This window comes from Mustelus asterias, chromosome 1 (genome assembly GCF_964213995.1).
Source record: "Mustelus asterias chromosome 1, sMusAst1.hap1.1, whole genome shotgun sequence".
Lineage (NCBI taxonomy): Eukaryota > Metazoa > Chordata > Chondrichthyes > Carcharhiniformes > Triakidae > Mustelus > Mustelus asterias.
Window position 1 is genome coordinate 121,363,930 of NC_135801.1, and position 23,866 is coordinate 121,387,795.

At 43.0% G+C, this 23,866-nt stretch overlaps 1 protein-coding gene across 7 annotated transcripts in view; it reads left to right on the forward strand.

The window, feature by feature from the left end:
* Positions 1–23,866, forward strand: part of slc7a2 (solute carrier family 7 member 2) — a 134,278-nt gene that overhangs the window by 104,356 nt on the left and 6,056 nt on the right. For 6 of the 7 annotated variants that reach the window (XM_078217698.1, XM_078217709.1, XM_078217726.1 and 3 more), the window contains exons 7-11: positions 2,657–2,793; positions 10,541–10,643; positions 15,297–15,511; positions 18,862–19,028; positions 22,902–23,010. In XM_078217698.1, the coding sequence (XP_078073824.1) occupies positions 2,657–2,793; positions 10,541–10,643; positions 15,297–15,511; positions 18,862–19,028; positions 22,902–23,010 (731 nt within the window). The remainder of the gene's footprint in view (positions 1–2,656; positions 2,794–10,540; positions 10,644–15,296; positions 15,512–18,861; positions 19,029–22,901; positions 23,011–23,866) is intronic. The other variant, XM_078217745.1, reaches the window with a different exon arrangement.

The following is a 23,866-nucleotide window of genomic DNA, read 5'->3' on the forward strand; positions in this document are numbered from 1 at the left end:
TTGTCTTGAGATGAGAAATTTCTTCAATCAAAAAGTCGTGAATCTTTGGAATCCTCCCCCAGAGGGGTGTGGATGCTCCCTCGCTGAATACATTTAATTCTAGGATAGTCTGATTTTTGGTCTCTTAGGGAATTAAGGGATATGGGGAGCAGGCAAGAAAATTGAGTTGAAGCCCAAGATTGTATTGAATGGTGATGCAGGCTCAATGGGCCATGTGGTCTACTCCTGCTCCTCTCTTATGTTCTTATGTCCCCATGCCATGTGTTGACCTGACCATCCCTTCTTGAGGTTACATGTGCTCTGACGTTTTGGGATCAACTCCCCCCAAATGAGACCATTAAATATGGCCCCCAAGACATTTCAAGTACTGACTTGCAGGGTACAGATGCCACCCCTGAATGTGACTATTCCCTCTGCATTACAGTAGCATGACTTTAATGTCAGGACCAAATTCCTTAGGTGACTGACCACTTCTTTCACACCACACCATACACAACCTACACTGCCCAGAGAGGCCTTTCCCCACCCAAGACCAGGACCATGACAAACGTGCTGTGCAGAGCCCTGTAATGTAGCTTGCACAATCCCTAACAGCCTCTTCATTCTTCAATGGGAGAGGTATGGTCAGATATTCTTGCCTCCCTGACAAAGGTTATGAATGAGACCGCTGGCACAATAGTCATTAGAATGGACTCTAATGCTGTCAAGGGATATGGGGAGAGTGCTGGAGCATGGCATTGAGATAAAGGATCAGCCACGATCATGTTGAATGGCAGAGGGGGCTCGAAGGGCTGAATGGCCTAGTCCTGCCTTTTTTCTTTCAAGTTCCTATGCTCTCACCTGCTGCTGCTTAAATGCTTCAGTGTCACCTGTGGATTCTGTCCTCTTACCTGTATTCTTACAAACACCTTTTTCCAACATACATGGATCTCTCAGGTTGCCACCAACCCAATTCCAAAGTGCCTGTAAATGTGTGGCCATGACCAGCTTCCAGTTCACAGCCTACCCCCTCTCCTGTCAGATGTCCACCCTTAAATACCGAATTGGTATGGCACCTCCCTTTATGCTGCCTCCCTGTCTAGTGGTCACTAATTGACCAGAACATGCTTGATTCACTGTGATAAAATTGCAGGGGCAAGAGTGAGCAGAGAACATACTTCCATGTCTGCCTCCCTCACTCAACCGTTAAGCACAAAATCCAGCCATGAGGTAGTAATTTCTTAATTACTAATCTTGTTTAAATGCGTAATCTAGGGGCATCAAGGTTTCTCAACAGGATAATTGAGACACCCATTTTCAACGATAAATTGTGATGATGCTTGTCTGATGGTGTCAAAGAATTGAAAAACTCTACAGAGGAGCATCATCAACATCTTGTGCAGTGTCAATTGATTTATATGATATCCCTTCCTCTGGAATTTCTTTCAACGATAGTTCATTAATCTTACTACATCGGTACTTTTTGGAGCTAACAGGCCCTTTCCACATAACCAATCAGCATTTTTGTAATTAAGTTTGATGCTTGGGAAAACTCCGGAGTTCCTCTTGGTTCATTGCAATTGTTCCACATCCATCTGGGATTATAATTAGATTAAAATTCGGAGCAAAGGGAATTTTACCACTTCCAGTGTCCAGCAGTAAATTTACAAAATTGCCAAATTTCCCATCTCCTAATTGATGAACTCTTTTATATCATAGTCAACTTTAATATTTCCACATTATTCCAAAGAGATTTCTTTGCACTTGTTTGGTTTGCATCTGCTCTCGTTCCTCTTGACATTGCTGGGAGAATTTTTCTGAAGCCCCCTGAGCAAATCAAGGGAATGTCACTTGTAATTATTTTCTTCTGAAATTTTGGGCTATATTACGTAAAGCCTCAAGGTTTTTCTTGTGTGACATAGTGCATCCATCTCAGATAGCAACTTTTTTATTTCATAACACATTGGTCTTTTCTGGACCTTTCTCGATATTGCATGTTGGTATCTCCTTGTTTTGTATGTTAAGTGGTAATTTGAATGCACAGAAAGAGCTGTCATTACCTCTAGGCAAGAATGTAAATGTAATTCATGAAGAAGTTACTACTAGTGCAATATGTCCCTGTAATTTAATTCTGGCGAAGGTTTAAAGATGTTTCTTCTTCCACAAATGCTGCCAGATGTGCTGAGATTTTCCGCCATTTTCTGTTTCTATTTCAGATTTCCAGCATCTGCAGTATTTTGCTTTCATCATATCACCAAGTTTAGTTGAGATTGGCCCAAAGACTTTGAAGGAGTTTGACAATGAACAAATATACAAATGAATTTGGCTGTATTGCAACCTACTCCTAGCAGCTAACATTTAAAATTAGAAATATTGCCAAAAATACAGTATTAAATATCAGTCATTGAGTAAACCCCTGAAGAAAGCTGGTGTGGGAAGAGAAGCAGTGGAGTTAGTCTTATGAGCTAAAGGTTAAGCGAAGTTATTAGAATGGGGTAGACAGAGCTTTATTCTCCATATAAACGTTGTGTACTTCAAAGAACCTAAAGACAGTTCATCAAAGATATAAAAGTGACATGACCATTGACTTTGACAATTCTACATTTGCTAAATATATCCATGACAAGTACATTGCACTGAATGTGTTTTTGTTTGAACTTTGACCTTTTTCTTTTAGCCTCTTGGGGTCTATGTTCCCTTTACCCAGAATTCTGTTTGCAATGGCGCGAGATGGTTTACTGTTCAGTTTTCTGGCAAAAGTGAGTAAGAGGCATACACCAGTTGTTGCAACACTGGCATCAGGGGTCATCTCTGGTAAGCTGATGCAACTTGTCCCTTGCCTGACAGGACCTCGTCTGTCGATAAGCATGCCTGGGCTTGATATACTGTTCCCTGAAGCATGCAGAGTTTTGGTGCCTTCATGAATCAGGTGGTTAGGATTGTAATGCAAGTGGGTATGCCAGGTTCTAGGAAGCGATAATTATAATTCTGGAAAAGAAATTCATAGAAACAGACATTGTAATCTCCTTCATATTTCATAAGTGGATTAAAAAGAATCTGGCATCTGCTTAAAAGACGAAATGAGAATTCTTTAATTTCATGAAATTAAAATACCTTTTGAAAGAAAAGTTATATTTTATTTTGAAAATGTGTACAAAAATAACCTAGCATACCTAGCCTCTAGTGGCAATTGTTCACATGGATATTAAACAGTGATGTTGAGATTAAAATGTGGCCTTTTATAAACAGCCAAAGCAGATAAATCAAATCCTCCCGGTCAATCTCAAGTCATAGGTTTCCACAGTGACCCAGTTCTGGAGCAAACTGATGTTGATATGAAAAGGCTTTGCATTTCATTTACTTATTACTTTTTCTTCTAATCTCTGTAGAGTCTGACAAATGTTAATAATTCTAATAGGCATTAATTCCAGGGATTTGAAGGCGCATGCTTCCCTTTGATAATTTTTAACTTTTAATGCCATATCTTGTGATATGTGCGTGAGACATATTAATGTGTTTCCTAATATACATGGGAGCTGATAACTTAATCCTTGCTGGGACCATTGTTCACAAAGGGATGCTCTGCTTAAACACGTCTTCAAATGCTCCCACTGCATAATGTGTGGAAATGTGCTAAATTGGTGGATTTAGGATTTCAGGTGCCAGTTGCAGACAAATGGATTTGGCTCTGGAATAAAACAATTTCTATTTGTGTAGCATCTTCAACATAAGAAATTTATTCCAAAAGTACAACCAAGTAAACATGTACATGAAACCAGGGAGGGAGATTTTAGGAGAGGTGAGTTAAAGCTATGTTACTGAGCTAGTTTAAGCAGTGTCTTAAAGGATGAGAGTATGGTGAAGAAGCTAAGAGGTTTAGAAAAGGAATTTCAGATCCTAGGGCCTAGATGTAAGATGGCGCGGCAGTCAGTGGTAGGATAGAGGGAGTAAAAGAGGCCAGAATGGAGGAACACCTAGTTCTTGGAAAGCTGTAGGGCTGAGGGAGGTTGGGGATACGTGGGGGGGGGGGCATGGATTTTGGAGACTGGAAGTCATTGTATATCAGTGGACACCATGATGATAGGCAGGTGAGACTTTATGCAGGACAGAATATAAGCAGCTGAACTTTGATCTAAATAAGTTTCCACTCCAAGGATACTCTAACTGATAAAAGATTAGGTGTGTAGATAAACTAGCAGAATGTAAGAATGGATTGAAAACTGGCTCAATGGCAGGAAGCAAAGAATATTGGTCAATGGGTATTTTTGTGATTTGAAGGCTGTTTCCAGTGAAGATCTATAAGGCTAAGTAGTAGTTCCCTTGCTTTTCATACTATATATCAATGACGTGGACTTAAATGTTGGGAGCATGATTTAAGAACTTTGCAGTTGATACATAAGTTGATTGTATGGGTGTTAACAAAGAAGAATGTTGTAGGCCTCAGATGGTATCAATGGGCAAACAAGTGACAAATGGAATTCAATTCAGAGAAATGTGTGGTAATACATTTGGAGAGGACAAACAAGGGATGGGAATATACAATATATGATAGGATACTAATAAGTTTAGAGGATCCGAAAGACCTTGGAATGTTATTGCACACACCTCTGAAGGTAGAAAGATAAGTTAGTAAGGTGGTGGTTCAGAGGACATATGGAATATTTTCCATTGCTAGCTGAGACAAAGACTATAAGAGCAGGGAGATTGGCCGAGATTTGTATGAAATACTAGGCCACAACTAGAATGTTGCATATAGTTCTATTTGCCACAATACAGGAAGGATATGATCACACGAGAGACAGTACAGAGTAAATTTACAGAGGGATGTTATCAGAACTAGAAAATGTAAGCTATGAGGAGGGAGTATGGATAAGCTGATTTTGGTTAGAACAAAGGAGCAGGGAAACTGTAATTATGATGTAACGGGGCTTAGAAAGGGTGGATAGGAAGGACCTAATTTCCTTAGCAGAGACGTCACTAACCAAGGGCATAGTTTTAAAGTAATTGGCAGAAGAATTAGAGGGGTGTTGAAGAAAATTTTATTTTCAGCCAGAAGTCTGGAACTCACTGCTTGAAAAGTTGTGAAGGCAGATTTAAAAATTACTTGGATACTCACTGCAAGTGCATTATCTACAAGGTTATAGATTAAACTGGAAAGTGGGATTAGGCTGTTGAATGTTAGCCTCTTTAAGCACCTATTCATCTGAAATGGGCCAGATCGTAGAATCCCTACAGTGCAGAAGGAAGCTATTGCACCCATCAAGTCTGCACCGACTTGCCGACAGAATCGTCTGTCACACACAGGCCCTATCCCATGTATTTACCCTGCTATTCCCCCTAACCTACCCATTTTGGGACACTAAGGGACAATTTTGCATGGCCAATCTACCTAGCCTGCACATCTTTGGACTGTGGGAGAAAACCGGAGCACCCGGAGGAAACCCACACAGACACGAGGAGAATGTGCAAACTCCACACAGTCACCCAAGCCAAGAATCAAACTCAGGTTCCTGACACTGTGAGGCAGCAGTGCCACCCAGATGGACTCCTTCCGTGGAAATTTTCTATGCATCTAACAAGATGGGCTCTCAGCAGGTATAGCCTTAGGTCAGCCATTTAGCTCTCACCATTTGCTTAAAATTTGATCATTTTGTGTCTTCCGGATTCTTAAGGGGGAGGGGAAACAGTCACAAGTCATGGTACACATTGGTACCAACGACATAGGTAAGAGAAGGGACGGGGATTTAAAACAGGAATTTCGGGAGCTGGGCTGGAAGCTGAGAGCCAAGACAAAACATGTGGTCATCTCTGGTACATTACCGGTGCCACGTGATAGCGAGTTGAGCAACAGGGAGAGAGTGCGGTTAAACACGTGGTTGCAGGGATGGTGTAGGAGGGAGGGTTTCAGATACGTGGATAATTGGAACACATTCTGGGGAAGGTGGGACGTGTACAAACAGGACGGGGTGCACCTGAACCAGACGGACACCAATATCCTGGGAGGGAAATTTGATATGGCTCTTCAGGGGGGTTTAAACTAATTTGTCAGGGGAGTGGGAAAAGGAGTTGTAGTCCAGAAGTCAGTGTTGAGGGTGGTGAGGTATTGGGGAAAGTATCAAGGTCAAGGGTGGGTACCGGTAGACAGGAAGGTGGGTTGAAGTGTGTCTACTTCAATGCAAGGAGCATCCGGAACAAGGTAGGTGAACTTGGGGCGTGGATTGGTACTTGGGACTACGATGTTGTGGCCATTACGGAGACGTGGGTAGAACAAGGACAGGACTGGTTGTTGGACGTTCCGGGGTATAGATGTTTCACTAAGTGTAGGGAAGCTGGTAAAGGAGGTGGAGGAGTAGCATTGTTAATCAAGGATAGTTTAACGGCTGCGGAAAGGCACCTCGAGGGGGATCTGCACACTGAGGTAATATGGGCTGAAGTTAGAAATAGGAAAGGAGCGGTCACGTTGTTAGGAGTTTACGATAGGTCCCCAAATAGTAATAGAGATGTGGAGGGAGAAATTGCTAAGCAGATTATGGATATGTGTGGGGGTCACAGGGTAGTTGTCATGGGGGACTTTAACTTTCCAAATATTGATTGGAACCTTTAGTAGGTCAAATAGTTCGGATGGGGCAGTTTTTGTGCAGTGTGTGCAGGAGGGTTTCCTGACACAATATGTGGATAGGCCGACAAGAGGTAAGGCCACATTGGATTTGGTACTGGGAAATGAACCGGGCCAAGTGTTAGATTTGGTTGTGGGAGAGCAATTTGGAGATAGTGACCACAATTCGATGTCTTTTGTTATTGCAATGGAGAGGGATAGGGCCGTACGGCAGGGCAAGGTTTACAATTGGGGGAGAGGTAATTATGATGCGATTAGGCAAGAATTAGGGGGCATAAGATGGGAACAGAAACTGTCAGGGAAAGGCACTAATGAAAAGTGGAACTTTTTCAAGGAACAAATACTGGGTGTCCTTGATAGGTATGTCCCTGTCAGGCAGGGAGGAAATGGCCGAGTGAGGGAACTATGGTTCACGAAAGAGGTGGAATGTCTTGTGAAAAGGAAGAGGGAAGCTTATGTAGGGATGAGGAAACAAGCTTCAGATGGCTCGATTGAGGGTTACAAGTTAGCAAGGAATGAGCTGAAAAAGGGGCTTAGGAGAGCTAGGAGGGGACATGAGAAGTCCTTGGCGGGTCGGATCAAGGGAAACCCCAAGGCTTTTTACTTTTATGTGAGGAATAAAAGAATGACCAGGGTGAGGTTAGGGCCGGTTAAGGACAGTAGTGGGAACTTGTGTATGGAGTCAGTAGAGATAGGCGAGGTGATGAATGAATACTTTTCTTCAGTGTTCACCAAAGAGAGGGGCCATGTTTTTGAGGAAGAGAAGGTGTTACAGGCTAATAGGCTGGAGGAAATAGATGTTCGGAGGGAGGATGTCCTGGCAGTTTTGAATAAACTGAAGGTCGATAAGTCCCCTGGGCCTGATGAAATATATCCTAGGATTCTTTGGGAGGGAAGGGATGAATTTGCAGAGCCTTTGGCTTTGATCTTTGGGTCCTCACTGTACACGGGGATGAGTGGCGAGTGATGTTCCTCTGTTTAAGAAAGGGAATAGAAATGACCCTGGTAATTATAGACCAGTTAGTCTTACTTCGGTGGTTGGTAAATTGATGGAAAAGGTCCTTAGGGATGGGATTTACGACCATTTAGAAAGATGCGGATTAATCCGGGAAAGTCAGCACGGATTCGTGAAGGGCAAGTCGTGCCTCACAAATTTGCTTGAATTTTTTGAGGAGGTAACTAAGTGTGTTGATGAAGGTAGGGCAGTTGATGTCATATACATGGATTTTAGTAAGGCGTTTGATAAGGTCCCCCATGGTCGGCTTATGATAAAAGCAAGGAGGTGTGGGATAGAGGGAAAGTTGGCCGATTGGATAGGTAACTGGCTGTTTGATCGAAGACAGAGGGTGGAGGCAGGTTGCTAGCGGAGTGCCACAGGGATCAGTGCTTGGTCCTCTGCTCTTTGTGATTTTTATTAATGACTTAGAGGAGGGGGCTGAAGGGTGGATCAGTAAATTTGCTGATGACACCAAGATTGGTGGAGCAGTGGATGAGGTGGAGGGCTGTTGTAGGCTGCAAAGAGACATAGATAGGATGCAAAGCTGGGCTGAAAAATGACAAATGGAGTTTAACCCTGATAAATGTGAGGTGATTCATTTTGGTAGGACAAATTTAAATGTGGATTACAGGGTCAAAGGTAGGGTTCTGAAGACTGTGGAGGAACAGAGAGATCTTGGGGTCCATATCCACAGATCTCTAAAGGTTGCCACTCAAGTGGATAGAGCTGTGAAGAAGGCCTATAGTGTGTTAGCTTTTATTAACAGGGGGTTGGAGTTTAAGAGCGGTGGGGTTATGCTGCAACTGTACAGGACCTTGGTGAGACCACATTTGGAATATTGTGTGCAGTTCTGGTCGCCTCACTATAAGAAGGATGTGGAAGCGCTGGAAAGAGTGCAGAGGAGATTTACCAGGATGCTGCCTGGTTTGGAGGGTAGGTCTTATGAGGAAAGGTTGAGGGAGCTAGGGCTGTTCTCTCTGGAGCGGAGGAGGCTGAGGGGAGACTTAATAGAGGTTTATAAAATGATGAAGGGGATAGATAGAGTGAACGTTCAAAGACTATTTCCTCGGGTGGATGGAGCTATTACAAGGGGGCATAACTATAGGGTTCGTGGTGGGAGATATAGGAAGGATATCAGAGGTAGGTTCTTTACGCAGAGAGTGGTTGGGGTATGGAATGGACTGCCTGCAGTGATAGTGGAGTCAGACACTTTAGGAACATTCAAGCGGTTATTGGATAGGCACATGGAGCACACCAGGATGATAGGGAGTGGGATAGCTTGATCTTGGTTTCAGATGAAGCTCGGCACAACATCATGGGCTGAAGGGCCTGTTCTGTGCTGTACTGTTCTATGTTCTATTTCAATTTCTTCAAGTTCACTGTAGGTAGGAAACTGCTTGCTTCTTTGTATGCAAGTATTTTGGATTTAGTACAGGTGACTCACTCTAAGAACCAACCCCCTGGATTCTAGCTTTATAATCAAATCTTACGGCACAGTTTAATCAAAGAACAACTGTCTACTTTTAGTAGTCATTCTCTTTTTTCTATTTGTACTTTTTTCATGCAGCTTTTATGATTTTATTGGAGAGATTATTCGGTGAGGAAGGGAAAGGGAATTGACTGCAGCACAAATTTATCTTGGTTATGCGTAGATGTCCAGATGTCGCATTTTTATGAAGAATTGTTGAGATGGGAGAGATATGACACGTTGATTTCAGTGGATTTGGACAAGAGACTTGAAACATCTGGTTTAATTTTGTTTCTCTCTTTTATGTTTTGTGGGAGTCAGTATTAAGAGTTGTGCGGAGTAAATTAGGGGACTAGAGTTTATGATGGTGGCTAGGAAAGTTACAGTTGGCTGATCGTGTGTGCAATGATGTGTGTAGTCTAACGTGCTTTGTACTTGTTTTAATTTTGTGGTAGGAAAACGTTGCAGTATTGTCATTTAACAAAATAGTTAGAAATTTGTACTAAATGCAGAAATTAGAAATTCCTGATTTCCCAATTAACACACATTTGTTTCAAAATATTAGGTGAGGATCAAGCAATTTATATTATTTTCATGGCCAAAAAACTGTTTCATTTCCAGTCTGTATCTGAATTTTTCAAACACACTTTTTCTTGGAATTCTCACTAGCTGCGGTCCACATTTTAACCTCCATCACTGTTTCAATTTGCCTGTGAATAAAGACCATACTAGAAAATTTAAACATGATTGGGGATTTTTCTTCTTAAGTTTCAATGTGTTTTAATGATTGACAATTGGTTGGGGCATTGGTTGCCTCCAAAGACTAGCAAACTCTTCATTCCATCTTGCCTATCAATTGCAGCACCAACAATAACATTTCTAATTGTATTTATTTAACCTATTAAATTAACTGTGGTATACTTTCATTAGAAAGACATAATCTACCAACACAGCAGTGGTATAATAAAACTCATATTGTGTGCTATAATTGAAGCTTCACAAATTGCATGTGACAGGGCTGTAATAATCAGCATGATTGAAACATGTAAGAAACACACTGCAGAACTAAATCATTACAGGTTCTGTGTATTCTCACATATCATTAATTCTTTAAAGAAGAATCTTTGAACAAACATAATGACGCTGTAATCTCCACTTACACTTTGAAGATGTTTCTAACATTGTACAGCAGTTAGGCTAAAGTGACTATACAACTTATAAAGTACTGAAAAACACTGAAGAACACTTAACAGGCTGGCATGATATTTGTCTACATGCACTTCTAACCGAAGCTTTAACTCATTTAAAATGAAAGCATTGTGATAAAACAGTGGACAGGGCTGTTTCCTGAGTATGTTAACTGATCATCCATTAGTATCAGCAACCAGTCATTTCTAGACTTGTATGTATCTTCCCAAGCTACGGGTTCTTTTTGTTTCAACACTACTGTTCACATCCTGGTGGATTTTTTGTTTGGCAGCTGTCATGGCATTTCTGTTTGATCTGAAAGCCTTGGTTGATATGATGTCTATTGGGACGCTCCTGGCATACACTCTGGTCGCAGCATGTGTACTACTCCTCAGGTACAGTAAATCCTCACTCAACGTCGTCTCGCTTAACATTTTTTCACTTTAATGTCGTTAATACAGTAGTGTCAGTATATCCATTTAACGTTGCCAGTGTCAATTTCAAGTCATTTGCCAAGATGTCCTAGCCTCCCAGAGGTTCACATTTGTGCCAGGTGCGTGGAACTGCAGCTCCTGAGGGACCGTGTCACGGAACTGGAGCTGCAGATTGCTGACCTTGGTCTAGTCAGGGAGAATGAGAGAATAATTGACATGAGTTATAGGCAACTAGTTACACCGGGGCATCGGGAGGAAGACACGTGGGTCACAGTTAGGAGGAGTAAAGGTCAGAAGGGTAACGTACCAGAGAGTACTCCAGTGGCTGTCTCTCATAATAGGAAGGGCTCGGTGACAGGTGTGAGAGGGGAGGGGAGTGAGCAATTAGAGGAGGGGTCACCTGTGGTTGTCCCACTCCAAAACAAGTATATTGTTTTGGATAGTGTGGGGGAGGATGACTCTCCAGGGGTAAGCCACAGTGACCAGGTCACTGGCACACAGTCAGGCTCTGTGGCCCGGAAAGGGAAGAGAGGGGTTAGGAGAGCAATAGTGGTGGGGGATGCGTCGGTTAGAGGCACAGACAGGCGATTCTGTGGGTGCGAACGGGACTCCAGGATGGTGGTCTGCCTACCTGGTGCTGGGGTCATGGATGTCTCCGAGCGGATAGGAGGCATATTAAAAGGGGAAGATAAAGAAACGGATGTCATTGTACACATTGGTGCAAATGACGTAGATAGGAAGAGCAGGGGGATCCTACGAGAGCAATTCAGGGAGTTGGGAAATAGGCTAAAAAGTAGGGCCTCCAGGGTGGCCATCTCTGGGCTGCTCCCAATGCCTCGTGCCAGTGAGGCTAAGAATAGGGAGTTAGTACAATTGAATGCTTGGCTAAAGGACTGGTCCAGGAGGGAGGGCTTCATTTTCCTAGATCAATGGGAAGTTTTCAGGAGAGGATGGCACCTGTACAAGAAGGACGGGTCACAACTAAGTTGGAAGGGCACGAATATCCTGGCTGGGAGTTTTGCTAGTGCAGTTCGGGGGGGTTTAAACTAGTATGGCAGGGGGGAGGGGATCAAAATATTAGGTCTACAAGTGTAGAGGCTGGGGACGAGCTTGGGGCTGGGACAAGGCTGGCAAAGAAGAAGAGCACTTTGGGGGAGGATGACCTCACTGGGCCTGGAGGTCTGGAGTTCTTATACTTCAATGCAAGGAGCGTAGCATGTAAGACAGATGAACTTAGGGCCTTAATGCTCACGAGGAATTTGGATGTGGTTGCGGTGACAGAGACTTGGTTGAAAGAGGGACAGGACTGGCAGCTGAATATTCCGGGGTACAAGTGTTTTAGGCGAGACAGAGGAGGGGCCAAAAGAGGTGGGGGAGTGGCAGTATTAGTTGGAGAGCATATTACAGCGGTGCAGAGGGAGGACAATTCAGAGGGGTCGTGTAACGAGTCACTCTGGGTGGAGCTTAGAAACAGGAAGGGCGCAGTCACTATGTTGGGGGTGTACTACAGGCCCCCCAACAGCCCAAGGGAAGTGGAAGAACGGATATGTCAGGAGATACTGGATAGGTGCAGGAAAAATAGGGTTGTTGTAGTGGGAGACTTCAATTTCCCTGGTATAGACTGGAAATCGCTGAGAGCAGGGACTCTGAATGGGGAGGAATTTGTAAAATGCGTACAGGAGGGTTCTTTGGAACAATATGTAGATAGCCCGACTAGAGAGGGGGCTATACTGGACCTTGTACTGGGGAATGAGCCCGGTCAGGTCTTCAAAGTTTCGGTAGGGGAACATGTGGCAAATAGTGACCACAATTCTGTTAGCTTTAGGATAGTGATGGAAAAGGATGAGTGGTGTCCCAAGGGTAAGGTGTTGGATTGGGGGAAGGCTAACTTTAGTGGGATTAGGCAGAAATTGGCAGCTCTTGATTGGGAGAGGCTGTTTGAGGGTAAATCCACATCTGGCATGTGGGAGTCTTTTAAGGAACAGTTGTTAGGGCTGCAGGACAGGCATGTGCCTGTTAAAAAGAAGGATAGGAAGGGTAGGATTCGAGAACCGTGGATAACCAGGGAAATTGAGGGACTGGTCAAAAAGAAAAGAGAGGCGTATGGTAGGTCCAGGCAGCTGAAAACGGAGGGAGCTCTGGAGGAGTACAAAGAAAGTAGGAAAGAACTCAAACGGGGAATTAGAAGAGCAAAAAGGGGTCACGAAATGTTCTTGGCAGACAGGATTAAGGAGAATCCCAAGGCATTTTATTCCTACGTTAGGAACAAAAGGGTTGTCAGGGAAAAAATCGGACCTCTCAGGGACAAAAGTGGGGAATTATGCTTGGAGCCCAAAGAAGATCCTAAATGAATACTTTGCGTCGGTATTCACAAAGGAGAGGGATGTGTTGACTGGGAGTGTCTCGGAGGGGAGTGTTGAACCGTTGGAGAAAATCTCCATTACAAAGGAGGAAGTGTTAGGTTTGTTAGAGAATTTAAAGACTGACAAATCCCCAGGGCCTGATGGAATCTATCCAAGGCTGCTCAGGGAGACGAGAGATGAAATCGCTGGGCCTCTGACGCAAATCTTTGTCTCGTCACTGGACGCAGGTGAGGTCCCAGAGGATTGGAGGATAGCTAATGTGGTCCCGTTTTTTAAGAAGGGTAGGAAGGATAACCCGGGTAATTATAGGCCGGTGAGCTTGACGTCCGTGGTGAGGAAGTTGTTGGAGAAGATTCTTAGAGATAGGATGTATGCGCATTTAGAAAGGAATAAACTCATTAACGATAGTCAGCATGGTTTTGTGAGAGGGAGGTCATGCCTCACTAACCTGGTGGAGTTTTTTGAAGAAGTGACCAAAATGGTTGATGAGGGAAGGGCCGTGGATGTCGTCTATATGGACTTTAGTAAAGCGTTTGACAAAGTCCCTCATGGTAGGCTGGTGAAAAAGGTTGGATCTCATGGGATAAAGGGGGAGGTGGCTAGATGGGTGGAGAACTGACTTGGTCACAGAAGACAGAGGGTGGTAGTGGAAGGGTCTTTTTCCGGCTGGAGGCCTGTGACTAGTGGTGTTCCGCAGGGCTCTGTATTGGGACCTCTGATGTTTGTGATTTATATAAATGATCTGGAAGAAGGTGTAACTGGGGTGATCAGTAAGTTTGCGGACGACACAAAATTGGCAGATAGTGAGGAGCATTGTCAGAAGCTACAGAAGGATATAGATAGGCTGGAAATTTGGGCAAAGAAATGGCAGATGGAGTTCAATCCTGATAAATGCGAAGTGATGCATTTTGGTAGAAATAATGTAGGGAGGAGCTATATGATAAATGGCAGAACCATAAAGGGTGTAGATACGCAGAGGGACCTGGGTGTGCAAGTCCACAGATCCTTGAAAGTGACGTCACAGGTGGAGAAGGCGGTGAAGAAGGCATATGGCATGCTTGCCTTTATAGGACGGGGCATAGAGTATAAAAGTTGGGGTCTGATGTTGCAGATGTATAGAACGTTGGTTCAGCCGCATCTGGAATACTGCGTCCAGTTCTGGTCACCACACTACCAGAAGGACGTGGAGGCTTTGGAGAGAGTGCAGAGGAGGTTTACCAGGATGTTACCTGGTATGGAGGGGCTTAGTTATGAGGAGAGATTGGGTAAACTGGGGTTGTTCTCCCTGGAAAGACGGAGGATGAGGGGAGACTTAATAGAGGTGTATAAAATTATGAAAGGCATAGATAGGGTGAACGGTGGGAAGCTTTTCCCCAGGTCGGTGGTGACGTTCACGAGGGGTCATAGGTTCAAGGTGAAGGGGGGGAGGTTTAACACAGATATCAGACGGACATATTTTACACAGAGGGTGGTGGGGGCCTGGAATGCGCTGCCAGGCAAGGTGGTGGAGGCGGACACACTGGGAACGTTTAAGACTTATCTAGACAGCCATATGAACGGAGTGGGAATGGAGGGATACAAAAGAATGGTCTAGTTTGGACCAGGGAGCGGCGCGGGCTTGGAGGGCCGAAGGGCCTGTTCCTGTGCTGTATTGTTCTTTGTTCTTTGTATGTCCATTTCTGTGGGCTGCCTGCACACAACACATCACCCACAGTGTTTCCGCTCTCAGCCTTGCCTCCTACTGCCTGTTCTTACAAGGTTCTGTATTCAGCTACTCTACCCCAGCATCGCTGTCAGCTGTGCTGTTGGCTCTGGTGATGAACTGAAGCTTGCTGGCTCTATCTAGTGGCAGACATTAGTCAGTGCAGGTAGTCCTGGGATTCCAGCAGCTTCTTGCAGCGTGGAACTGTAGTCAGCATAAATTCAAAATCTTCTGAAACAGAGCAGAAGGAAGAGTTAAAAATCAGAGAGAACTTACTTGTACTAAGACAGTTGTTATTTGGTGCGGTTCTCTTCCGCTACCTGTTAGGTAATAAAGAAATGTCCTTAATGAAATCCCTAAGAGGGGCCTGTGGTGTCATTAATTTTGCTCACCTGGTTGGAATTAACAGTCAGAAGAAGATACCACATAAAGCTCACAATCAGTCTTCCATTTGTACATTGGATTTTCATAATTTGGAGAATGTACCTTTATCACTTTTAAACGAGCTTAAGCTGTTTCTAAATTAAATTTTGTTGTTAAATTTGTTAGGTATCAACCAGATTCACTCTATGCAAAAGAAAAATGCTCCTCAGAAAGACAGAACCTCACAGCTGAGGAAGATGGTGAATTGGATGAAAATGAATCCGATTCCCGTATGACCATGCTCAAAAATCAAGACTTCAGCTGTTCGTCATTGCTGAATCCCTCCAGGATCCCAACAGAACAAACGTCAACAGTAGTGTATAGTTGTGTTGGGCTTATAGGTAAGACTTGAAAACACGGAACAGTCATGTTAATTTCTGCACTGTGGTCACCGGGAAACGTAGCATTCATTTTGTGACACTTTTCTGTCAAAATTACAAAGATTTTTAATCATTTTGGATCAAGCCAAGCTTTAAAAAACCACCAGATTCTTGAAATGGAGGCATGAGCTTTTGCCCTGAGGACAATTGGCAGTGTGCAGAGAGTGGAAAATAGGATAGAATCTGGTTCCACTGGAATTCCATCTTATATAGAGGAACCTGGAAAATGGTAGTGAGGGAACAAGGAGTACCTCTTTCACTCATCCCCCCTCACTCCCCTCGTCCCATGTCTAGGGGCTGACTGTAGAGGTGGGGCAGGGAGGGGAGAGGGGCTCCTGTATTTCCACAACAAAATACCACTTTATCTGATGGACTCAGTGGAATCCATGCCACCTGGGAGCCAGTACACACTCCATCATGAACCTTACGTTTTAAGTTTATTTATTAGTGTCACAAGTAGGCTTACATTAACACTGTAATGACGTTACTGTGAAAATCCCTACTCGGAACATTCTGGCGCCTGTTCTGGTGCGCCGAGGGAGAATTTAGCATGGCCAATGCACCCAACCAGCACATCTTTTGAACTCTGGGAGGAAACCGGGGCACCCGGAGGAAACTGACGCAGACACAGGGAGAACGTGCAGACTCCGCACAGACAGTGACCCAAGCTGGGAATGGAACCCGGGTCCCTGGTACTATGAGGCAGCAGTGCTAATCACTGTGCCACTGTGCTGCCCAGAATGCTGGAAGGGGAAAGTTAATTAACCCTAGAGGGACTGAAGTATATCTAGAGTTTTATGCCTGTGCATCTTTGAGGAAAGAAGAAAATAAATACCACATAAAGCCCAGTGGGAATATACTAACGTTCTGTTCATGGAGGTGGAGACTCAGCAGAAATGTCGTCTGCCCCATTTCCACAGGTCCAGGACAGAACTTTGGGCCTATAAATGTTTTACAATTTCAATAATTCTTTGCGAACCTGATTTAATTCAGTTAGAACTAAAATCTGTCAGGGATTGTAATAGTTTTCCATCACTCCTTCAGGTAAGTTGCATTAAAGTGCCCTGAGAAATTTGGGCCATGTAACCGAATATGTACCGTTCCTGGGAAATGATCAAGATTCTACACCTTTGCATTTAAATATACTGAAGGCCCACACAAATGCTTATCCACAGAGAGATGCTAGAAGAAATGGTCATGGTGAAAAAACAGTCATCTGTTCTAAAGCAAATTTTGATGAGGGAGTTATTTGTATAGCTGGTTGGACTACAGGCACCTGCAAGGCCGCATAAGCAGCTAACACCCCAGTCCTTCAGTCTGCCCTTCTAAGGCAGAATGGAGCTCTCTGGAGGCTCAAATAACTGATCTTATTTTTGCTGAAGCTCTCCAGTTCCCTTTAGAACCATTTAAATTAGCAAAACTGATTGATCCACCTAGGATAGATTACCTTACTCCAGTGAATGTTTGGAACTTTTAGAAGGCCTCACGATACTCATAAGATGTGTCAACTGGCATGGGCTGTGCAGAGGCATTTCAAAATGTGAAGGAAGAAATTCCTAAAGAAGCCCAAGAACCCATCTTCACGTAGGAAACATGGGCAGAAAATCCACTCATGCTACCAGACAGGAAGTTAAGGGTCTGAACCATGGTTGAATGAGATCCAGCCCATATTCAATCCTGATCCATCTCTCCCCAGCATAAATGCAACATCCTTCCTTTTCTGCCCTGGGAATTTGAGCCATAGTTTGATCCCAACTTTCTCTGATTTATTTTTACTATATTGTTATATATCATTTGGCATTTTATTAGCTGCTGTGCATTGTGGAAGGTGTATTTTTTCGACTTCACCCCTGGCTATTTTAGTTTGAATTCATGGCATATGAGTGTTTACTATTTATCTATTTATCCTTCGTATGAGCATTCACATTTACATGACGCTTTTTTTTCATTCCTCCCTATCTTGAACATAACCTAACCAAAAGCTGGCGTTTGTTTCAAATTAATTGTGAATATAAAGGCTGAAATTGCTTTTTCCACAATATGCAGCCATTTTACTGCAAGTGGGGCCCTTTCCTTTAAATTTGGATTCTAAGCTTTAATACTTTACCTCATTGGGTTCACTGCCAGTAACAAAGCCAAAATTGTGCTGGGAGCTTACGTTAACCACAAATGACCTGAATCCACTAAATTGCATGCAGCAAACTCAGCGTGCTTTGAATTAGTTGTGCCCTGAAAATCACACATTCTGGGCACCAATGTTGGAGGTTGTGTGATCAAAACTTAGAACTCTAAGACCATCAGGCCTTACACCTTCAATATACTTTGTACTCTGTTTGGTTCTGGTTACCAAGTCACGAGGGAAACATCACATTACCTGGCAGTGGTGGAGAGAGGAACCACAAAGCTGATTTTCTTTTTGTATAACATCAGCGGACTGGGTCATGAGGGAATGCTATAAAGTCTTGAAAAGAAGTAAAAGAGACAGGAGGTCATTTTCGAGTTGAATGATACTAAATGGATTAGAAAAGATTAAGCTGGAAGGTTTTTCATACCAAGCCAGGACTGCAGGACAAAGAGACCCAGACATAAGCTGTCAAAAGGCAAATTCAGTATTGATACCTGGTAGCACTTCACGAAATAATTAATATCTGCCAGGTAATCCAAACAAATAGCTGGAATCAGGCTCTCTGGAAAGATGAGCTTGGTGGTCTTCTGTACTTATTTTCCTGAACAGGTAAAAAATAGTTGAATCATTCAGCGTGGAGACTGTAACTGTATAACTGCAACAGTAGTTTTGACAGCTACTTGCATTTGAGTTCAAAAGAAACATTTCACCAAAACCAACATGCAAGGTAGTTACTGAGACTTGGATCTGATTAAGTGGTGAAAACTGTTTTGTTGAAATTATCTTTTCAAATCTAGATGCAGTATTTATTTCACAGAGAATCACAGATTCACACTGTGCAGAAGAGGCCCTTCGGCCCATCGAGTCTGCGTGAGAGACACCTGACCTATTTATCTAACCCCATTCATCAGCACTTGGCCCATAGCCTTGAATGTTATGACATGCCAAGTGCTCATCCAGATACTCTTTAACGGATGTGAGGCAACCCGCCTCCACCACCCTCCCAGAGAGTGCATTCTAGACTGTCAATTATTTTTAAGTTAAGCTTGATGGAATATATGTTTGCACTTTCTGATGTGTATCACTGACAGGCAAAGTGACCCAAAACCTACCCTTTAAATGCTTGCATGTAAATGTAACACATTATTTAAAATGATTACTCTAATTTATTTCATTTTTCTTTCAGCCGTTATCGTTTGTATATTGAGTGTGCTGATTACTTATGGCAATGAAGCAATTCTTTCTGCGGTGCCCTGGAGCATAGCGATTCTTGTTGTACTACTGGTCATGCTTGGTGTCTCTGTATTCATCATCTACAAACAACCTCAGAGTCATATCAAAGTGACTTTCATGGTAATTCATTGGCACTCTATTCCAGAGTTTCTGTTACTGAATTCAACCGGGGGTTAACTGATTTAGTGGGATATTCTGAAAGGGTAACTGGATAATACATAATTGATATTGGGTACAATAGTATAGAGGTTATGTTACTATGTTACATGGGCGGAATTTGTCTAGCTGTTGAATGGGCGAGAAAACGGTAGATTTACTCATCGGTTTTCTCAGCGAGGTATGTAATGAGAATTTACGGCATTCTGTGCAAAACGGAAGCCAAAATGCAAATCTTGCCAGTAGTGGGGTTGGAGCCTCAGCTTGCCTGAGAAGCCGGCTGCTGAGCTCTAGGGGCACCATGCGCAGGCACCTATTGTGTGTACACAGAATACTGGGAGATCTGTCTTCACTGCCCCCCCCCCCCACCCCCAACCCGGCCGATCGCCACCCTGGCCGATTGCTGCCCCAGCCGATTGCTGCCCCCACCCTCTGCTTCCTGCAGAGTTCCATCCCCTCCTACAGACCTCCCACTTCAGGCTCCACCCCACTAAACCCTGCCCCCCGTGTTAAGCAGACATGTTAATCATGTCATTAATATTGAAATCAGCCTCGTGCCCAAAATGGGGCCGGCAAGATTACGAGAGGTGAGAAACCCAGGCGCAAATCTGATTTTTTGCCACTTGCCAACCGGCAATATCATGCCCCATGTGTTCAGATCCAACTATAGCAACTTAAATTTGAATGGGTCACAGCACAGCAAGAAGGCACACCAACTTAAGGATGAGCAATAGATGCTGCCCTTGCCAGTGATGTCCACATCCGGTGATTGAGTTTAAGACTCAATCTTAACAGATTGATAGAAAAAGAACAATGGGTGCTGTAGATATGTGCTGCTGTCGTCATGCCTGTATCACACTGACAAAAAATTAATTTTATCCATGATAATTTTCCTGTCAGTTTACATGTTTGTATTTTCTTCCTAGCTTTACAAATTGATAGAAGCACCAAGTGGTCAGCACAATAGGTGTGAGGCGGTGCAGTTTGTTAAGAAGATCCTTTTATAATGCGAGTCTAAGTAGGGAAGAAGAACAAAATTCACCCTGTAGACATTCTGTACAGAACCAATGAACCCAATATTAATAATGGCATGTGCAGAAGCAGCCATTAAAAACTGCTGTTATTACTATAACATTTTTATATAACCCTAGAAAAATGTCAATGAACCAGATCTTTAAAATATCAATAGCAGAAACTATAAGTACATGGCACCTCTTTGTCTTGTGTAAATAAACATGGACCTTTGACAAACTAAGAAAAATAGTTGTCAGTCAAGCAGTGTTTATCCTTGTGCACAAGAGTTTCAACAAACTAATGAATTCTTGGCTCTCAGCCAAGCTTTGTTATAAATGTCACCCACCTCTAAGATGAAAGTCCAGCCCAATGTTTCCACTTATAGGGGTGTACAAAACTAGATGGCATAAATATAAGATAGTCACTAATTTAGTAGGGATTTCAGGGAAACCTTCTTTACAACAGTAATTGTATATATAAAATGGCTTTAACATAACAAAATTACAGCACTGGAATTCTACTGCCTCGCCTCCCACAGAATTGAAGCGGGCGAGGGGCAGACAACGGAAATGCCCATTGACCTTGGGCGGGAAATTCTGGTCTCACTCAAGCGAGGGCGTAAAATTCCACCCCAGAGCTCTTCTGTAGCTGCAGGCATGTTCACCAAGGTTGACCAATTAAAGTCAGGGGGCAGAATTTTCCCGCCCCGCTCGCCATGGGAATCGGAGCAGCCGGTCACAGACCCATGCAACAGTCCATTGACCTTAGGCAGGATTTTCCAGTCTTGAGGCAAGCATGGCCGGAGAATCCCACCTAAGTTCTTCAAGAGGCCAGAATTAGAGGAGAGCAGATAACCTTGGAGATTCAGAGAAGTTTACAGAAATAAGGAAGGGTAGGGCCATGGAAAGATTTGAAAACAAGGATGCTATTTTTAAATTGAGGACTTGCTTTACTATGAGCCAATATAGGTCAGCAAGAACAGGTGAAGGCGAACAAAACTTGGTGCGAGTTAGGACAGGAGCAGCAGAATTTTGGATCACCTTGTGTTTACAGAGAATGGAATGTGAGAAGCTGGTCAGAAATGTATTTAAATAGACATGGCCAGATATAGCAAAGTTTACAGAACAAAAGTGTCAGACCACTTAACTTGTACATTTTATGTAATGGGCGCTGGGAATACCAATAAATGAAGCTGAATGAACAGAAATTCAATTTTCAACAGTAGACTTTAACCGGTTAAAGAAAGAATCCGTGGCTCTCCTGAATGACTGATCCAACGGTACAGTTTAAGTGCCCGGCAGCACCTTTTGATATCTTATACAAGTGGCCACTTGTGAGAGGCCTAGACACCTGCTGAAATTAGCTAAATGAAATAAAACCAAGGATTGTCCCTTCTTTGGGTGCAATGGTGAGTGAAGAAAATCAGACCAGACTGGGAAATGTGGCCCAGCATCAGAACTGCATCAGGAGCAACTTTCTAATGGGCAGGTGGAAATTCTGCCTGCCCCCAACATCATGAGGTGGACCAGTGAGAATTCCTGTCTCCTTTCTGCCCGGCAATCTGGCAGCAGGAATAAACACTATCCTGTTATTGCAGCAGCAGAAGTCCAGGCTGGAGTCATGGCTTGCAGGACACATAACAATTTTTGTCAGCTCTTTACAAGGGGACTAATGAGCTACTTTGGCATACCCTCTGGTAACAGTTCATCAGCTGCATCATCAGTTAGTCATATAGCTCTTCAACTTCCTCTTGCACTGGTTTGTGGGCACAAAGAAGCACCAATACAGTTGCATGTTGTGATGATTTAGATAACCCCTTTCTGTCTCCAGGTAATCTGGCAGGGTGAAGTGTTGTGTGGTATTTTTATAAGATAGGCTCGCAGATCACGAAGGTACAGACAAACAAGAGTTTTATTAGAAAGGTGTTTACAAGCTGTTATAGACTGCCCCTTTGTCTGCGCAAACAGCCAATTACATCATATGTCACGTGATTGCACTCTTAAAGTAATCTTGTTCAAACTAGGAACAAATATGAATATACAACATGTTGGTCTGGGGAGAGGAGAAATTTCACTCTACTGTACATACATTTTCAGGACCCACATGTCTTTAGATCATTTTTGGTGATGACAGCCAGTGATGTTGTCCTCACCATACATCCACACATGTACTTTTGAACAGATGTCACTGATAATGAACAGCAACAGGAACCTGAAGTATTAGTTTGCCCTTGTCAAAAAGGAAAATGCAGGATGTCACTCGCTAACCATTGTGTGTTGAAATTAGCTGAACTAAAGAAATTTTTGAATTGAGTCTCTAGGTTCTGTTCTTTGACTTTTCATTATCATCTTGTTAAGGCTGCAATCATATTTCAGATATTGGGTGTACTTTATTATTGTACAATGCACACAACTACATCAACAACATTACTGCAGATGTTATGTGAATTGCTGTATTTCTTTATTCTTTTCAGGGGGTGTGTCACTAAAAAGGCTGGTATTTATTGCTCTTGAACTGAGTTGCTTCCTCAGAGCCACTTCAGATGGCAGCTAAGAGTAAATTAATGTACATTGCTGTGGGTCTGAAGTCATAAGTAGGCCAAATCAGATAAGGATGACAGATTTCCTTCCCTAAAATACATTATTGAACCAAATGGATTTTTACAACAATCAGTGATAGCTGAGATGAGCTTTATATTCCAGATTTATTAATTGAATTTAAATTATATTGGCCTGGGCCACAGGATTACTAGTTTAGTGATATTACCATTACAGCACATACCTTCTATATAAAGTTAACGTTAATCTTGTTAATATATTTTAGGTGCCACTTTTACCATTCCTGCCTATTGTCAGCATCTTTGTCAATATCTACTTGATGATACAGTTGAGCGGGGGTACCTGGATTCGTTTTTCTGTTTGGATGGCTGTTGGTAAGCACCAGTGATATAATTTTCTTAAGCACTTAAAGGCGGGAATTTTCCCGTCCCGCCTGCGGGGGACTCGTAGCAGTTGGGGGGTGGATTATGCAATGGTCCGTTGACCTTGGGTGGTATTTTCCAGTTTTGGGGTGAGTACAGCTGGAAAATCCCACCCATAGTATTTGAAATTCCCAATCCCATGTTGGGCTTCACACCTCTGAAATTCCTGGTGGGTCATTTTGCCACTGGATGTGCCAGTTAAAGACTGGTCAGGATCAATTGCAACATTCACCACAAACCAATAATCAGCAAGCACATGTCAAAGGTCACTCATGAACAATGGTCACTTGGATAAGCTAGTGGACAATAACCAGTGCCTAATTAAATCTACAGTCAGGGTACCGACCTCTTTATTTATTAGCTTGTATTGCTCTTCATTTCCATTTCACTTAGCTCTCCTGCTTTCATGAATGACTGATGCAAAAATACAATTTAAATGCCCCGCAGCATCTTCCAGTACCTTACACAAGTAGTCAAGACACTTGTGGGATTAAATAATGGAGCCCAAAATCTTCTTGATGCTTAGACATCTGCTGAATTAAATAAAACCTGGAAATGGCCATCGGTTTTATATTTGGGAAAAAAAACATAGCTTCTGACCTTCATCTTTAGACAACTACCATGTTAGAAATTGGATACACAGGCAGTGAAAATTGGAACACTGGAGCCTAGACTTGGTACATTTACAAGTTTTTATTTAGATGCACATTGCATATTGTGCATCTCCAACCAAAAGCTCAACTCCTCTTTCAATCTGCTCCTATATGTATAAGCACAAAGTCTACAATTAATACCCACCACCTGAATA